This window comes from Stomoxys calcitrans, chromosome 1, assembly GCF_963082655.1.
Source record: "Stomoxys calcitrans chromosome 1, idStoCalc2.1, whole genome shotgun sequence".
In the NCBI taxonomy this organism is placed as follows: Eukaryota; Metazoa; Arthropoda; class Insecta; order Diptera; family Muscidae; genus Stomoxys; species Stomoxys calcitrans.
The window spans coordinates 3,847,287-3,864,956 of NC_081552.1; the positions used below are offsets into that span (position 1 = coordinate 3,847,287).

A 17,670-nucleotide genomic window follows, 5' to 3' on the forward strand; every position below is an offset into this window, starting at 1 on the left:
ATCATAGGTTGTGGATGTACAAACTTCGTCATTTCTTTTGTGACTCATCGATCAATTCGGCTGAGGCCCTATAAAGTTAACATTTACTAGGACGTGGGCTTATTTAATGAAAAAGGTTTTCGTAGAGACAATTTTTGAAGGTTAGAAGAAAGCGTTAATATCCCACAAAAAGCGTTTAATAAAAACTTTTTTTAATAGAGTATATGATATATGCTTGTTATTTTGATAGCCAATTCATTCTTAATTTGCAATCATTTGCATAGGCCACAAATCTTGTGACATTGTTAAAACATTTCAAATTCCATGGCAAATAGACCGTCTGCAACAAATGAAGAACGGAATATTTGAAGCAAAAAAAAAACATATAGATATATACCAAAAAAACATATGTATGTGAGTATGTATTTATTTGTGTTATATGTAGGTATGACGTCAAAGTTAGAAAAAATCTATTTTTCGCATTTCACTCCACCACAATAAAAAGTCATAAGATTTTTTGAAGAATTATTATCCACCACGGTGTGTGGTATGGCCCCCGAGCCGCAACGAGATATAATCGAAATGCTTTGTTTTGATAGTAGGTGGCATGGGCCATCGCATACGATAGCATCTATTTTTTGGTATTTATACATGGAGAGAGAATATCGCTATAGGCAAATATCGCTAAATACTTGTCCATATATCTTGGACGTTAAGGGAATCGAAAAATAAACAGAAAACATCGAGTCTTGGCAATTTTTGGCCCCTGGAGTTTCAAGCAAACCACCACGGAAATCATAAACAATCGCACAAAATCAATTTACAAAATAGCAACAAACTCTTTGAATATTTCCACAAATTAGCAACATGTGCAAGAGATAGTGGTGAACGCCCAACACCGCCACCCCCTCAAAAAGAAAGAAAAGACTGATGAAATACAGGAGAGAAAGTGAGCGCGATCTGAAGAGCGGTCGGTATTGAAACAAATTACTCGAAAACATAAACACGTCATAAAGTGAACTGCAACAAAAAAGAAAAAAAAAAACACAAAAAAATATCGAAATATTTGCAATTTGAAATAACAATCATTGAAATTTTAATAAACGTTCGCCCCTGGGTGAGCGTATGTGTGCTTCAGCGTATCGAAGAGTGTTTCATAGGAGTATAAAACGAAGCCGCCAACATGTCCTGCTGTGGCGTTATCAACACCATACGACCTCCCATCGATATGGCCTCCCAAAGTGATATACTCAAGGTAAATCTCTAATAATGAGGTCCTTTACATCCCTTGGGTTCTCCTATGTTAAGAGAACGAAAAAAGGCCTCTCGTATATAGCCTAGACTATATTAGATTAAATTAGCATACCTTAAAAAAAAAAAACAAAAACAAAAAGAGAACCAGCAAACTAATGCCGAGTTTTTCTTTTCTTCTTAAATTTTTTGTTTTGTGCGTTTTTTTTTGTTTGTTTGGTTTTAATTTTAGATAAAATATGATCCCCGTCTAGATATAAATCACAGGGTAGGCAAAAAAAAAAATCAATGCATAGCCAATTTGTTTTTGCCCATTCAAACAACAGCCAATCAATCATACATGTAGAACAATTGAAACGATCACCAAATGCCATAAGCATTCACTGCGTGTGTGTGTGTGTGTGTGTGTGTGCGTGTAAAGGGTTTGAAGGAGGAAAAGTTATATGTATTGGGTTGCCCAACAAGTAATTGCGGATTTTTCATATAGTCGGCGTTGACAAATTTGTTCACAGCTTGTGACTCTGTAATTGCATTCTTTCTTCTGTCAGTTATCAGCTGTTACTTTTAGCTTGCTTTAGAAAAAAAGTGTAAAAAAGTATATTTGATTAAAGTTCATTCCAAGTTTTATTAAAAATGCATTTACTTTCTTTTAAAAAATCCGCAATTACTTTTTGGGCAACCCAATATATATATTTTTTATGATTCAGTAATATCAAATTATTCTGTAGGGCATGCAGATCTAGGTAAAAAATGATCAAAATTAAGTTAATCTAATATTCCATTTGCATACATATAGCGATAACGATCCCCTTTTTCTATGAATACAAGCTTTGAGGAGCCTGTGCAGCGGAAGCCAGATGTATTGCTCATTGCCTTCAGTCCAGGGAAGTTTAGTGCAGTCACCAGCTCTTGCGTTACCAATTCTAATACCTTACGTAACATAACTATTTATGATGGCATTCAATTGGAATGTCAACTCCATTCCAATTTGCTGTGGGTAACATTTCGATTTAAGCCGCAGCTATCTTTTCGAAGGCTGTTATACTCTAACAGAGATTATCCATAGTTAGGCTGAGGCTGAAATTTCAGCGGTTCTTGACCAGCGTACCATCATACCGTGAGAAAGAGGCATCCAAGGCCATTTCTTTTTTTCTTCGATTCAGCTCAATTTTACAATCGTCCAAACAGGTTCGTCTAGAAACAAAACAACCAGCGTCGTAGCAAGGGGGTGTCTCGAATGATTTTTTTTTTAAACTATTTTTAATGAAATTTTTTCCAAACACAAAATTTGAGCGTCAAATTCTTTAGCGAAAAGGCCGGACTCCCTCCAAATTATCTTTTTAAAGACAACATTTCATTTCATCAACATACATTTTTTTTCTACATTTTTGTTTGTTTCTCTTTCGAGACGAGCTCAATGATCGGAGATTTTCTTTGCAAAGGAACCACTATGGGACATGTTTCGTCTTTGTGGGACGGCTTCAAGGGCCGTACGTTGGTATATTGCATTTGTATCGTATTTATTGCGAAAACGCCTCTATGATACAATTACCACACCCAACAACCGTGTCTTTTAGCTGTACTTTTGCCAATGCTTGTGTTTTCGTGTAATGAGAGATTTTTTGTCTGCAATAATTACACTACTTCCACGGTATGCACATGATTCTGTGCATCTGTTGGAAGTTGTATTGATGACTTCGAACGGCAGACAACGGCTGTTGCTGTTGCTAAGTGTGCGCAGGTTCGAATCACAGCCGGGCTTTGGCTTATCTTTATACCTACCACCATAAGGGGTACAATTCAAACAGAATTGTAGCATTTTGAAATATTGATCTAGGTCCGCATAAAGTATATGTATATATTATTGACTCTCTCGACTCTCTGAGTCAATCTAGCCATGTCCGTCCGTCTGTCGAAATCACGATAGCGGTCGAACGCGTAAAGATAGCCGCTGGAAATTTTGAATAGGTACTTAATATTTATGTAGGAGGTTGGGGATTGCAAATGGGCTATATCGGTTCATATTTGGATATAGCTCCCATCAAGGACGTAGCCATGATTTTGTTTACAGAAAAAAATTTTAATTAAATTTATTCTAAACACAATATTTTAGTAAAACCTTTTAAAATGACAAATTTCATATTTATAATATTTTACAGAGAGAAAATTTGGATCAGACCACCTCAAAACTATTCTTCTGAAGTTCAAAATTTCAATGATTTTTTTTCTAAACAAATTGTAATGCAATTTTTTCTAAATACATTTTAGCGTAATATTTTTAAAAACAGAATTTCATTTAAATTCAAAATTTCAATAAAAGTTTTTCTAAAAATTACATTTTAATGATTTTCTTTAAAGGCTATATTTTCGTGATAAATTTTCTAAAGACAAACTGTTGCCCCGTCTACCTCGAAAATATTTTATAGAGCCAAAATTTAAAAAAAAAAAAAAATTATTACTAAAATGCATTTTGCTACACATTTTTAGTTTTTTTATTATGCTTTTCTGTTCCAAATAGAAACATAATGAGAAATCACAAAATACAAAATGGAATTTTTTCTATGTAAAAATAAAAATTGAAAGACTTTTTTTCTAAAGGCAAAAGTTAATGAAATATGTATAAAGGCAAAGGTTGCTCAGGCCCGGGCATCCCCGATACTATTTTTTCTAAAAGAAAGATTTCGATAAATTTCAGTAACAGCTTTTCAAACGAAAACATTTCTATAGACAATTTTCAATAAATATTTTAAAAGACAAAATATTAACCCATTACACTTGGCCCTCGATTCCCTTGTCCAATTTGGATGAAGTTTCATATATTCATAATTTAGAGCTTTTATACTGACATTGTAAAATCTTGGCTACGTCCCTGGCTCCCATATAAACCGATCTCCCGATTTGACTTCTTGAGTACCTAGAAGTCGCAACTTTTGTCTGACTTGGCTGAAATTTTGCACATAGTGTCCTGTTATGACTTTCAACAAATGTGCTAAGTACGGTTAAGATTGGCCAAGAAGTATCTTAAAGAATACAAAGTATCTTAAAGAATACATTTAATTTCGGATTGCCTATTTTTGTTTAGTTTTGGCAGAAAATTAACTTTTGCGATCGGTCAAAAAATTAAACATCGACAGTGCCATCGATAGACTACGGCAGTAAACATTCAAACACCCCATCTAAGTTATAACTAACTAAGACATTTTTTATACCTACCACCGAAGGATGGGGGTATATTCATTTTGTCATTCCGTTTGCAACACATCGAAATATCCATTTCCGACCCTATAAAGTATATATATTCTTCTTCTAAAAGCCACATTTTATATCTGATTTGGGTGAAATTTGGCACAGTGAGTTGTGTTAGGCCCTTCAACATTCTTCGTCAATTTGGCCCAGATCGGTTCAGATTTGGATATAGCTGCCATATAGACCGATCCTCCGATTTATGGTCTTAGGCCCATAAAAGCCACATTTATTATCCGATTTTGCTGAAATTTGGCACAGTGAGTTGCGTTGAGCCCTTCGACATCCTTCGTCAATTTGGCCCAGATCGGTCCAAATTTGGATATAGCTGCCATATAGACCGATCTTCCGATTTATGGTCTTAGGCCCATAAAAGCCACATATATTATCCGATTTTGCTGAAATTTGGGACAGTGATTTTCCTTAGGCCCTTCGACATCTTTCTTCTATTTGGCCCTGATCGGTTCAGATTTGGATATAGCTGCCATATAGACCGATCTCTCGATTTAAGGGTTTGGGCCCATAAAAAGCGCATTTATTGTCCGATGTCGCCGAAATTTGGGACAATGACTAGTGTTGGGCCCTTCGATATTTGTCTTCAATTTGGCTGAGATCGGTCCAGATTTGGATATAGCTGCCATATAGACCGATCTCTCGGTTGAACAATGACATGTACTTATAAGCATTTGGTCTACATCGGATGATATCTATAGAGCTGCTATGGGGCATAAGGTATGCATTTTTCACTGGATTTTGACGAAATGTGGTTCACATATATACCCGAGGTGGTGGGTATCCAAAGTTCGGCCCGGCCGAACTTAACGCCTTCTTACTTGTTTTTATTTATTTGCATTAAATTTGAAACAGATTTCTCCTTATGTCTTAGAACATGAACCAGATCTAGAAATCTAAATACTATTTTGCTTATATAAAGAAATTAGAAGAGATCTGTCATTTGCCAAATTTGAAATGCAACGATCAATTTGGAGGTCATCGAACCTAATGAGTTTTGAGAATACAGCCAGCCAATGCTTCCGGAATACCCTTAACGCACACTCACATCTTAATGTGGCCCCAAAAAAATGTTCGTTATGCTTTTGCACAAAACAAACACATATGGCATGTTAAGCTTGTTATTGTCAATCTTTCAGAATGACCATCACACCACCGCCACGCTGCAACTGCCCCCAACCGCCCTCTTCCGAATTTAAGCAGAAGCAACAGCATGTCAATCATCAATGCATGGTTTATGCATGCATCATTCTTCTTAGCGATAGTAGTGCAGTAGTGGAAATATTAGTCTCTGTTTCTTGCTGCCTGTATTCGATATCATTTTGAGTGTTTTTTTAAGCCAGCCACACAAATATGCACACACACCCCCACTTTCTAACATATTGCGATTTGAAAGCGTAATTGATGAGTGTCCGGTTATGGGTTTATAGCCCTGCCAATAAAAAAGTAGCCTCGCCGCTTAATCACTTGCCATTGATTTCTATCAACACTTGTTGAATATTAACGTGTAACGTAATCGATAAACGGCATGAATATTTCAGCGCTGACCACATCAGATAGCAAAAAGCTTTCGGCATTTCAGATCCCAGCGAGGCATTTACTCGGCCTCTCTTCTTAGTATATGACCGCTTTGGTGATGGGAACGTCATTTGGGAAATTTATTTGGTGGTGGCGGTGGCGGTGCTTGAGTGCTGTTGATGCCCGCGATCTAGGATCGCGTTGGGGGGGCTGTGTGCAGAAATGTGAGAGACCCATGCATCCATGTCACGACGTCACAAAGAGTCAATAACAATAAAAATGCCAAGAGAAGTGTCTAAATGAATTGATCGGTTAATTGAACATCGAATGTGTTGGTCAGGACATCCCCCTGCACATCTAGAGCCGTTTTTGGCATCATATCAGTGGCCATAAATTTTGTTGGCCTGCTTTGGCTAAGAGCATTGGTCAAAAGATTGATGGCTTTTTACATAAGGAATTTGGGCATGTGATTGGCATTAGGGGTGGAAAGAAAACCCCTTACACTCAACTCTTTGCGAACAACAACATTTTCAAATCCCCACCCCTCAACAAATACCTCTAACCATACAGCCATACTTGTAAGATAGACCACATAGAGAATTTTGTTAATGCACCACCCCTCACTCATCATTGTCTTGTTCTTTCATTTCTTTTCGTTGTGGTTTTTCGATTTTCCCCCTCTGATTACAGGGTCCGGAACAAATTCATGTATCCAAATTCTACAAAGAATCGAAAAATGGCAAATTCGTCTCGTACATCACAGAGAATGTTCGAACCCTGTATCAGACATTTCGTGAAGGTGCATATGCCTCCAACAATGGACCATGTCTGGGATGGCGAGAGACTCTGACATCCCCTTATCAGGTAAGTGGTTAACAAAATTTAGGAATTACTTCTATTTCAATGAATGTTCTTCTTCCTCTAACTTAACAGTGGATTAATTATGATGAGGCACTGCTGCGTGCCAAGAATTTTGGCTCTGGCATGCTTACTCTGGGCGTTCGTCCTAAACAACTGGTGGGCATATATTCACAGAATCGTCCCGAATGGATTTTGTACGAGCAGGGCTGCTATTGTTATTCGTTGGTGGTGGTACCGCTCTACGACACCCTTGGACCAGATGCCTGTGCTTTTATTATACGACAGACTGAAATGTCAATTGTTGTGGTGGAGGACGATGCCAAAGCTGCCCTGCTGCTAGACAAGGCCCCACGTTCGCTGAAAATAATTGTCGCTGTTAAGCCGGTGAGACCGGCTACCCTAGAGAATGCCCGCAGTCGTGGCATACAAATCTACTCATTCATAGATGTTGAAAAATTGGGCGCCAAAAGTAATCACCCCGAAGTGCCACCAACCTCCGAAGATCTGTGTACGCTATGCTATACCTCGGGAACTACTGGCAATCCTAAAGGCGTTATGTTGACCCATGGCAATGTTGTTGCTGGCGTGTGTGCCGTCATATTGCAGCTAGGTAAGGAGAATATTTTTTAATATGAAAAAATGGTAGTCGAATTTTTATGTTGTTATAATGTCGGCAACCTCTGAAACATCGATCCACTAAACTAGGTGAAATTCTTATCCGATTTTTTCAAATACTGTTACTTTTCTCGGGTTTTGTCTGATTTGCCTCAAATTAACTTTGTAAAGCACACCAACCTATGATCGAAATTCCCATGCCAAATACGGTTAAGATAGATCTTTAAGGTACCTTCTCCTGCTCCGGCATTATCATATTGGACTTAAATGTCTGATGCAGATTACTACCTAGACTTGGTGCTCAAGAAGACATAGGCCCCATATAAATCCATTCCCCTATTTTAATTCCTGGGTCTCTAGAAGCCCCTTAAAAAAAATCGATTACAATTTAGTGCGTGAAGTACTCTCTTGACTCATAAATGGATGTGGCCCCATATTAACCGATGCTCCGATTTGATTTTTTCGTGGAATACTAGGTTTGCGCCCCATGCCACTATGGACATATACCTAAGCCAGCAATCGGCTTGTTACGCGTTCTAAATGCCAGAAAGTAACCTAAGTCAGGAATTCTGTGCTGCTTCTAAATCCCTAATTGTTTTCTTTAAGTTGGTTCAAGTCTGGTGTTATTTCCTCACCTAAATACCGTTGTCTGCTAGCCGCGAAAGCTTGGCAATGACATGGTAAATGATCCAACGTCTCATCATCTTCCCCTTTTGAAAAAAACAATGCTATCACTTGTCGCACCGATTTTGCATATGTCGTGCCATCCCCTTACCCTAAACGCCATATCTCGGAGATGGGTGGTACGATTTTGCGAAATTTTGCGTGCCTTTTTATAGTAACCTAAAAACAAAAATTTGGTATCCATATTTCGGGTGGGGCGTCTAGAGAGGCCGCCCCATCCCCAAAAACCACCATATACATATAAAGACCAATCACGACAAAATGGGATTCAAATCAAAGATATTTAAGAGTAGAAAACGTATCCGATATCTAATTGTGAGACCAGGTATTTCGGGGTCAACGCAGTTCACAAGACACACCTAAATCGGACATATTTATCGACCATGGCAATATGGGGTTTAAAAAAGTATTTGAGAGAAGAATACGAATCTGATATCGAAATGTGGGACCATATGTTTGGGGGCCGCCCTTCCACCAAAACACCCTCCAAAGAGCACAAATTTACCGACCATAACAATATGGGGCTTAAATGAATGGTCTTTTGGAAGTAGAGCACAAATCTGATATCAACACTCCCCAAAATACCCCCAAATAGGACGAATTTGCTAACAATTGCAATATGCGAGTCAAATATAAGGTATTTTAGAGTACAACACGAATCTGATGTATATTTTCAAGATCAAGTCACTCAGTGGCCGCCCCATCCCCCAAAACACCCCCCAAATAGGACATGTTTGCCAACTATGGAAATCTGGGGCTCAAATATAAGGTATTTGAGATGAGATAACGAATTTGTTATCTAATTTTGGGGCCAAGTGTTTGGGGGACGCCTCAGCCCATACACTCCACTAAACCAATAGCAATATGGGGTTTAGAGAGAGTAGAGCACGATGCTGATATTTTTTCAGAGCTAAGGATCTGGGGGACCACCTCTACCTCCGAAACACTCCTATATCGGACATACATATTTACTGACCATGGCAAGATGGGGCTGAAATGAAAGGTATTTGCATGTAGAACACGAAATGGATGCCCACATTGGAGATCACATATCTGGGATTCCACACCACCCCCTAAACCCACCAACCGCCACCCTGGGAGCCCCCTCACTCCCATAACCCCCACGAGAATATCGGGCTGAAATAAAGTCTTTTAAGAATGGAGTACATCTAACATCCAAACTTAAATGGCCCTAAACCCTCCGAGCGATGATCTTCAATAAAGATCATATGGGATTCAGGATTCAGTCAATGGGAGTTGTTGTTTTGCACATTTGTTTATCAACTTTGTGGTGGATATTTCTTTATCGTTATCGTTCTTTATGTTACAAAACAATGTGTGTGCCCTAGAAGATCTTGTTGAATTTTCTTGCGCCTGGCAGCCATTTGTGTGTTGCTCTAATGATTCATGTCATTGGACATACCAGAATTTTTGTACCGAAAACATTGTCACTATCCGAGTTTACCATCCGCACTCGTCCAAGCTGCTCAATATACTGACTGCTCTTTGCTCATTCAAAACAAAAAAGGGAAAGTGTTGTGTGTGGGAATTTGCCTATACCAGTGACGAGCACGCAATTGCAATTATTTGCAAGCCCACGGGCCTGCTTGGGATTATTTTCTTGTGTACGTACAAACTAATGTGCAAAAGTGCTTGTATTTTTGCCAACCACTGGTCTATACGTTCAAATACTCACCCTTTCTCTATAGTAGTATAGAGACACAAGAGAATAATTATTGGTCCATTTGCGGCTATCGAAGCACTTTTGCAATTCAAGAGTTTTTGGTTTGGCAACAAAAGGAAGGTGAAACAGTGAGCTGCATTTAGCCTCCCGTCATCATCCGGCCAGAATATTATCCATATCGGACTATATTCAAATACAACTCCCATATAGACCTTCTCCCAATGGCATTCCAATGTATTGCCCGATTTCGTTGAAACAGTGATTTGTAAAAGAGTTTTCGGCAATATAATCAAATATGATGCAGACTAGCTTATAAAGGGTGATTTTTTTGAGGTTAGGATTTTCATGCATTAGTATTTGACAGATCACGTGGGATTTCAGACATGGTGTCAAAGAGAAAGATGCTCAGTATGCTTTGACATTTCATCATGAATAGACTTACTAACGAGCAACGCTTGCAAATCATTTTCAGTGAATGGGCCCTAGAAAAGTTGGCAGAAAATCCGCTTTTTTATCAACAAATTTTGTTCAGCGATGAGGCTCATTTCTGGTTGAATGGCTACGTAAATAAGCAAAATTGCCGCATTTGGAGTGAAGAGCAACCAGAAGCCGTTCAAGAACTGCCCATGCATCCCGAAAAATGCACTGTTTGGTGTGGTTTGTACGCTGGTGGAATCATTGGACCGTATTTTTTCAAAGATGCTGTTGGACGCAACGTTACGGTGAATGAACCATAGGATGGGGATATACTAATATAGTCATTCCGTTTGTCTAAGACCCCATAAAGTAAATATATTCTTGATAGTCTCGACGTACTGAGTCGACCAAGTGTGGACCGAATCGGTCAAGAACCTGATATAGCTCCCATATTAACCGATCTCCGGATTTGACTTCGTGAGCCCTTACAAGTCGCATTTTTTGTCCGATTTGGCTGAAATTGAGCATGTATTGTTTTGTTATGACTTTCAGCAACTGTGCCAAGTGCGGTTCAAATCGGTCTATAACCTGAAGCTCCCATATAAACCGATCTCCCGATTTGACTCCTTAAGTCCTTACAGGCCGCAATTTTTGTCCAATTTGGCTGAAATTTTGTATGCGGTGTTCTGTCAACTACGGTCCAAATCAGTCTATAACCTGATATAGCTCCCATGTTAATCGGTCTCTCGATCATCCTTGTTCGGTTCCTAAAAGCTTTAATTTTTGCTGGTTTTACAGAAGTTTGGTATATAGAATAAAATTATGACCTTCAACTAAATTTATTTCGTATAAATTTTTAGCAGAATCCATGGTGGTGGGTTCCCAAGATTCGGCCCGGCCGAACTTGGCACGGTTTTACTTGTTGTTAATTTGCTCTTTTTTGTGTCCCATTTATCAGGTGACCACCGTATCCGTGCTGGAGATGTTATGATATCGTTCCTGCCCTTGGCCCACATGTTTGAGCGGTGCTGTGAGAATGGCATTTATTATGTGGGTGGCTGTGTGGGCTTCTATTCGGGCGACATCAAAGAACTGACCAATGATCTGAAGATGCTAAAGCCAACAGTTATGCCGGCAGTGCCTCGTCTCTTAAATCGTGTCTATGACAAAATTCAAAATGACATCGCTGCCTCGTCCATAAAGAGAGCCTTATTTAATATGGCTTTAAAAGCCAAAGAGAAGGAAATTTCTCGTGGAATTTTGAGACGCAATGGTTGTTGGGACAAACTGGTATTCAAAAAAGTGCACCAAGGTAAGTGGAAAGGAAAAAACTGAGATTAGAAAGAAATAAATGTGAGAATAAATTTGTCTTTCAGCATTTGGTGGCAATTTACGTTTAATGGTGGTGGGTTCAGCTCCTTTGGCGGGTAATGTCTTAACCTTTATGCGCTGTGCGTTGGGTTGTTTGGTGGTGGAGGGCTATGGTCAGACAGAGTGTACTGGAGCCATAACTCTGACTGTGCAAGGAGATTATATACCAAATCATGTAGGCCCACCGGTATCCTGTAATGCTATTAAGGTGATTATGAAAGTCGCATGAATGTCACTTAAATCTTAAATCATTTTGTTAAAATTATTTCTCCAGTTGGTTGATGTACCCGAAATGGAATACTATGCCAATCAAAATACGGGAGAAGTATGTGTGCGAGGTTCAAATGTGTTCCATGGGTATGTAGATTAGTCCTTTTTCTATAACCCCAAGGGATATGTATTATTCCATTCTCTTTCCAGTTACTATAAGGATCCAGAGAAAACTGCCGAGGCCATTGACCCAGAGGGTTGGCATCACACAGGCGACGTTGGCATGTGGCTACCTAATGGCACCTTGCGTATTATTGATCGTCGCAAGCACATCTTCAAGCTAAGCCAGGGAGAATACATAGTACCAGAGAAAATTGAGAACATCTATACATTAAGTCAATATGTAAATCAAGTGTTTGTATATGGCGAAAGTTTAAAGGTAAGCCTTACCACAAATTTCAAATAATATCATATTGCAAATGTTTTCGCTGTTTTCAGAGTTGTATTGTTGCTGTGGTAGTGCCTGATGTTGAAGTTCTGAAACAGTGGGCCATGGAAAATGGTGTGCGCGGCACCCTGTCGGTACTATGTAATAATGGCCAAGTCAAAGAACTCATTATGAACGATATGCTGAAGTGGGGCAAGCAAAGTGGTTTAAAATCATTTGAACAGGTGAGTTACTGGGCAGGGATATGAAAAAACTAAAATTAGAGACAAAGTTGTAATGTGATCTGAGAACCTGAATTCAGTGCTATTTTGAGCAAATATCACTTTGGGCCTAAAACAATTAAGTTTTTTATATTTCTCTACAAGAGATAGCGGGCAGTGATGAGACCCAAGAAGAAGAACATACTCGAAATAGCATGACCATATAAAGAATGGTACATGGCTTTAGTAGCACTGGCAGAATCCTGGAAATGCTTAAAGTTGAACACATGTCTCAGTTTTTGATTTTTGCCTTTAACTTCCTCATTCCCTTTGCAACAGCTCCAAATTATAATATAAGACCCCATAAAGAATGTATTATCCAGATCGTCATGACAATTTAGATCGCTCTGGTGCAGTTCTTCCATCTTTCGAGTGCTTGTTGACATCGGCATAAATAAAGCTTTGAGCTTTAAATGTTAAGCGAATATTTATTGTACCCAACACCATACGATAGGGGTTATACTTAGCTGGACGTTCCGTTTGCAACACCTCGAAATGATTTAGTTTTGATCGTCTTGACATTCTGAATCGATCTAGCCATGTCCGTCCATCTGTCGAAATCACGACAGCGAACATGGGAGAAATTGGAAAAAAAAACTAGTAAAAAATATGCCGTGTACGAACGGGTGAGATATCTCTTTGAAATTTAGAATGGTTAGAGCTGAGGTGTTAGCGAGATCGAGTGTACAAACCCTTGATTGTCCGAGCGCCTTTTGGTAGGCCCCTAAAGTTGTTCACCTCGGTAGTTCGAAAATTTCTTGGGTCAAATTCTCGTTCGTGGTCCGATTTCCAAAATTTTTTTGGTGAATAGTACTCAAAAATCCATTCAAAAAAGTGCGCTTGAGCACCACATAGGTTGGTGTCAGTAAGCACCACACTGTGTTGTGTTCATTGCTGTCACGAGAAGCTTAGCTGCGAGCTACCGGGAGCGTTCACAGGATTCGGATAGTGGAAGGCTCCATATGGAGTAGCTGCAACGGCAGTCGCGGACTATCAGCGATATCGAACGGAAAGCCCCAGTGAAAGGCCGGCGCCACCGGTTCTTGCACAAATACTGAGTGCCTACGATGGTCGATATGATAAAGCGGGTTATTAGCGCCTTTAAATAACCAATGGCCAACCTGTTCCCGCCGCGATCGGTCTTATGAACCGGAACGAGCTTGCTCACTTGCAGGAGCTTGGCTAGGATCGCCACCTTCATATGAAAATGTGGTTACAACAACTACAATACCTGAACTGGTTTCGGGGATATTCGATTTTTAATTATTTTTTTCAGTTTTGACCGAGACCTGCTTCGTATGATTCAATTTACAAAGGCATTTGTGGTTCGATTTTCATTTTTATGAATGATTTGGCAAAATTTACAACGACCGACAAAGTGACCTCTTGGCCGATATTTTAATTATGATGGTCGGTAATGAGCTCCAGACTAAGCACCCTAATGGTAGAACCTGTAGCGAGCTCAGTATTTTAGTGCGTGAGTGAGTTCGATTTCCACCAGATGCTTAGGACTATGGCAAACTATGGTATCGCAATTCTAGCTACATATTTGTTGAATAAAGTAAATAACTGTTCGAAGAAGACATTCCATTAAGGAACAGGGACAAACTTCTCACATATCAATGAGTGCTGTCCGATTCAAGTTTAAGCTCAATAATAAAGGACCTTCTTTTATAGCCGAGTCCAAACGGCGTACTGTGGTGGAGGACCCCCTTTGGGGAGAAGTTTTTACATGGCTTATATGCATAGGATAGTACCTCAAAAATGGCGACAGCATTAGGGTGGTAAAACCACTGCTTAAAAAATGTTCATCATATTCTCGCCAGGATTCGAACACAGCGGTTCAGTGTCATAGACAGACATGCTAACCTATGGCTTGGGTGGCCTCCTGTGTGACGGAGGAGCTCTTATTTTTGGTTATTTCCCGCTGTAGAGTCTGGTATACGTGAATTATTTTGGTTATTTTGTGTTGATTTTCAATCGTTAGTTCTTCTCAATCATTTCAGAATGCACCGTGCGTTCTACCCATTGTCACCAGAAGTCGATTTTCTGGGGTGCGGATGTTTTTGTTAGTGCGTGAGTAAAATGTTATTCTCGTGAGTGGAACATCACTCGCGCTTACATCTCTACTGTCCACTTCAAGTTTAAGCTCTTAGATAAGTGATCTCTTTTTAAAGCCGAGTCCTCATTGGTAACCAACGAGTCCTCATTGGTAACCAACGATAACCACCACTGAATTTCTTTCTGATTTTCTTGCCAGGATACGAATTTAGGTGTACAGGGTCATAGACGGAAATTCTAACTTCGACGTTCGACATTCGACATCGACTTCGTTTTTATACCCACCATCATAGGATGGGGGTATACTAATATAGTCATTCCGTTGGTAACACCTCGTAATATTGATCTGCGACCTAATAAGGTACATATATTCTGGATCGTCTCGACATTCTGAGTCGATCTAGCTATGTCCGTCCGTCCGTCTGTCGAAATCATGATAGCGGTCGAACGCGTAAAGCTAGCCGCCTGAAATTTTGCACAGATACTTAATATTGATGTAGGTCGTTAGGAATTGCAAATGGGCCATATCGGTTCAGATTTGGATATAGGTCCCATATAAACCGATCTCCCGATTTGACTTTTTGAGCCCCTGGAACCTGCAATTTTTATCCGATTTGGCAGAAATTTTCCACATAGTGTTCTGTTATGACTTCCAACAACTGTGAGAAATGCGGTTCAAATCGGTAAAGAACCTAATATTGCTTCCATATAAACCAATCTCCCGATATGACTTCTTGAGCCCCTGGAAGCCTCAGATTTGGCTGAAAATTTGCATGTGGTGTGCTGATATGATTTCCAACAATTGTGCCAAGTACGGTCCATAACTTGACATAGCTCCCATATAATCCGACCTCCCGATTTGACTTCTTTAACCCCTGGAAGCCGCAATTTTTGTCCGATTTCCGACGAAAGGTTGTTTACATATCGTCCCCTAACCGCGAAAAAGTGTAAGTGCATAAATCAAAAGCCTCGTGACACCCGGATCGAATATGGTCCAGATCAGACCATATTTGGATACATCTGCCACATAGACACATCTCCCAATATCTGGTCTTGGGCCCATAATGGGCGCATTTGTTATCCGATTTCGCTAAAATTTAGATCAGAGATTTGTGTTAGGGTCCTCAACACATTTTCTGAACATGGTCCACATCTATTTTTTTATATAGCAGCCGTATAGACTGATCTGGGATTAAAAGTAGAAAGAATGGGGTCAAATTCAACTCAAATAAAATTCTTGCCTTATAAGCATTGATTTTTTTTTTATTGAATTTAAGTCAGGCTGATTTTAACGTGTTTTTACTCCCAGAATTGGAAGCGGAGCGCAGTGGCCGAAACTGGGGCGCTCCGCTCCCTTCGTCCCAAGTATATCAAATCCGTAATATTCTCCTTCGTCGTTTAATTGAAATCCAGTCGACCCATTATTCCGTCTTATGGAGATTCTTTGGGTGTCTTCAAATTTGGATATGACCTTCGTACTTTAATTCCAAACGCTGTTATTTGTGTCCCATATTGTCCGAATGACCAATAATGGTTTATTGGTGACCACTGTACTTCCTCACTTTACTTCTATTGGCTATAACAGAATATTTGTTCCACTAGCCGAACGTAGAATAGCATTCCAAGCGCCTCGATCTTCTGCACTCATTCTAAAATCTCTGACACCAAGTTTAGAGGTGTCTCCCACCACTTGATCTTTCCATCGGGCTTCTGGTCTTCCCGGTTTGCGTGTACCGCCGTTGTTGCCTTCAAAAGACTTCTTTGCTGGAGCTTCTTCATCCATTCTGACAACATGACCTAGCCAACACAGCCGTTGTATTTTGATGCATGTAACTATGCTATTGTCGTCATACAGCGCATACAGCTCGTGGTTCATACGTCGCCTATATTCTCCATTATCGCAAACTGGTCCATATATTTTACGAAGAATCTTTCTCTCTGCCTCATCTGCTTTCACAAGTACCCATACTTCAGAAACATATAACAGCACGGGTAGTACCACTGTACTTCCAAAGGCTTTAAATTTGAATCCAATGTTACCAATTTATTCCTATGGGGGTTTGCTCGAGGGTGGGGCGCTCCTCGGATACTTAGCCCTTCCTTTCAAATATTGTATAAAACGTTTCATTATGATAACCTACATATTTTTGCAATTATTGCTTAATTTGTTCGGAGTCCTTGTGTCTGGCGACAACAATGTAAGTGCCCTTCGCTGTCACAGAATTCACCTACCAAAATTAAAAGGGTACTAACATTAAAATTGTTTTTGTTGTAAAATCATAACGGCTTGGATTATCGACACAAAATCTTAACAGAAGGTGGAAACAGTTGTCGGTTCCGATTAAAAACTGAAAATACAAAAATTTGGCACTTACATATTTTTGGCTAAAAGGGGACGATATATACCCGAGGGGGTGGGTATCCAAAGTTCGGCCCGGTCAAACTTAATGGCTTTTTTTTCCCTCCACCATAGGATGGGGGTATACTAATTTCGTCATTCTGTTTGTAACACCTCGAAATATGCGCATAAGACCCCATAAACTATATATATATCCTTGATCGTCATGACATTTTAAGTCGATCTAACCATGTCCGTCCGTCCGCCCGTCTGTCTGTCGAAATCACGCACAAATACTTTTTATTAATGTAGGTCAGTTGGAATCAAATCGGTCCATGTTTCGATAAAGCTGCCATATAAACCGATCTTGGGTCTTTACTAAGAAAGCCTCTGGAGGGCAAAATTCCCATCCGATTTGACTGAAATTATGCATAAAGTGTTTTGTTATGACTTCCAACAACTGTGCTAAGTATGGTTTAAATCGGTTCATAACCTGATATAGCTGCCATATAAATCGATCTTGGGTCTTGACTTCTTCAGCTCTAAGAGGGCGCAATTCTTATCCGATTTGGCTGCAATTTTGCGCGTGATGTTTTGGTGTCATTTCCGACCACTGTGCTAAGTACGATTTATATCGATTAATAACCTGGTATCCAAGATCGGTTTATATGACAGCTGGAGGGCGCAATTCTCATCCGATTTTGCTGAAATTCAGCAT

The 17,670-nt window shown here is 39.6% G+C and overlaps 1 protein-coding gene across 4 annotated transcripts in view; it reads left to right on the forward strand.

Moving 5' to 3' along the window:
- The window catches only part of LOC106084744 (long-chain-fatty-acid--CoA ligase 5), a 73,591-nt gene that overhangs the window by 54,952 nt on the left and 969 nt on the right, over positions 1 to 17,670 (forward strand). For 2 of the 4 annotated variants that reach the window (XM_013248644.2, XM_013248643.2), the window contains exons 5-11: positions 6,694 to 6,867; positions 6,937 to 7,474; positions 11,223 to 11,576; positions 11,641 to 11,843; positions 11,910 to 11,992; positions 12,056 to 12,284; positions 12,344 to 12,517. In XM_013248644.2, the coding sequence (XP_013104098.2) occupies positions 6,694 to 6,867; positions 6,937 to 7,474; positions 11,223 to 11,576; positions 11,641 to 11,843; positions 11,910 to 11,992; positions 12,056 to 12,284; positions 12,344 to 12,517 (1,755 nt within the window). Of the gene's footprint in view, positions 1 to 636; positions 1,235 to 1,462; positions 1,499 to 6,693; positions 6,868 to 6,936; positions 7,475 to 11,222; positions 11,577 to 11,640; positions 11,844 to 11,909; positions 11,993 to 12,055; positions 12,285 to 12,343; positions 12,518 to 17,670 lie in introns of those variants that run through there. The other 2 variants (XM_013248645.2, XM_013248648.2) reach the window with 2 other exon arrangements.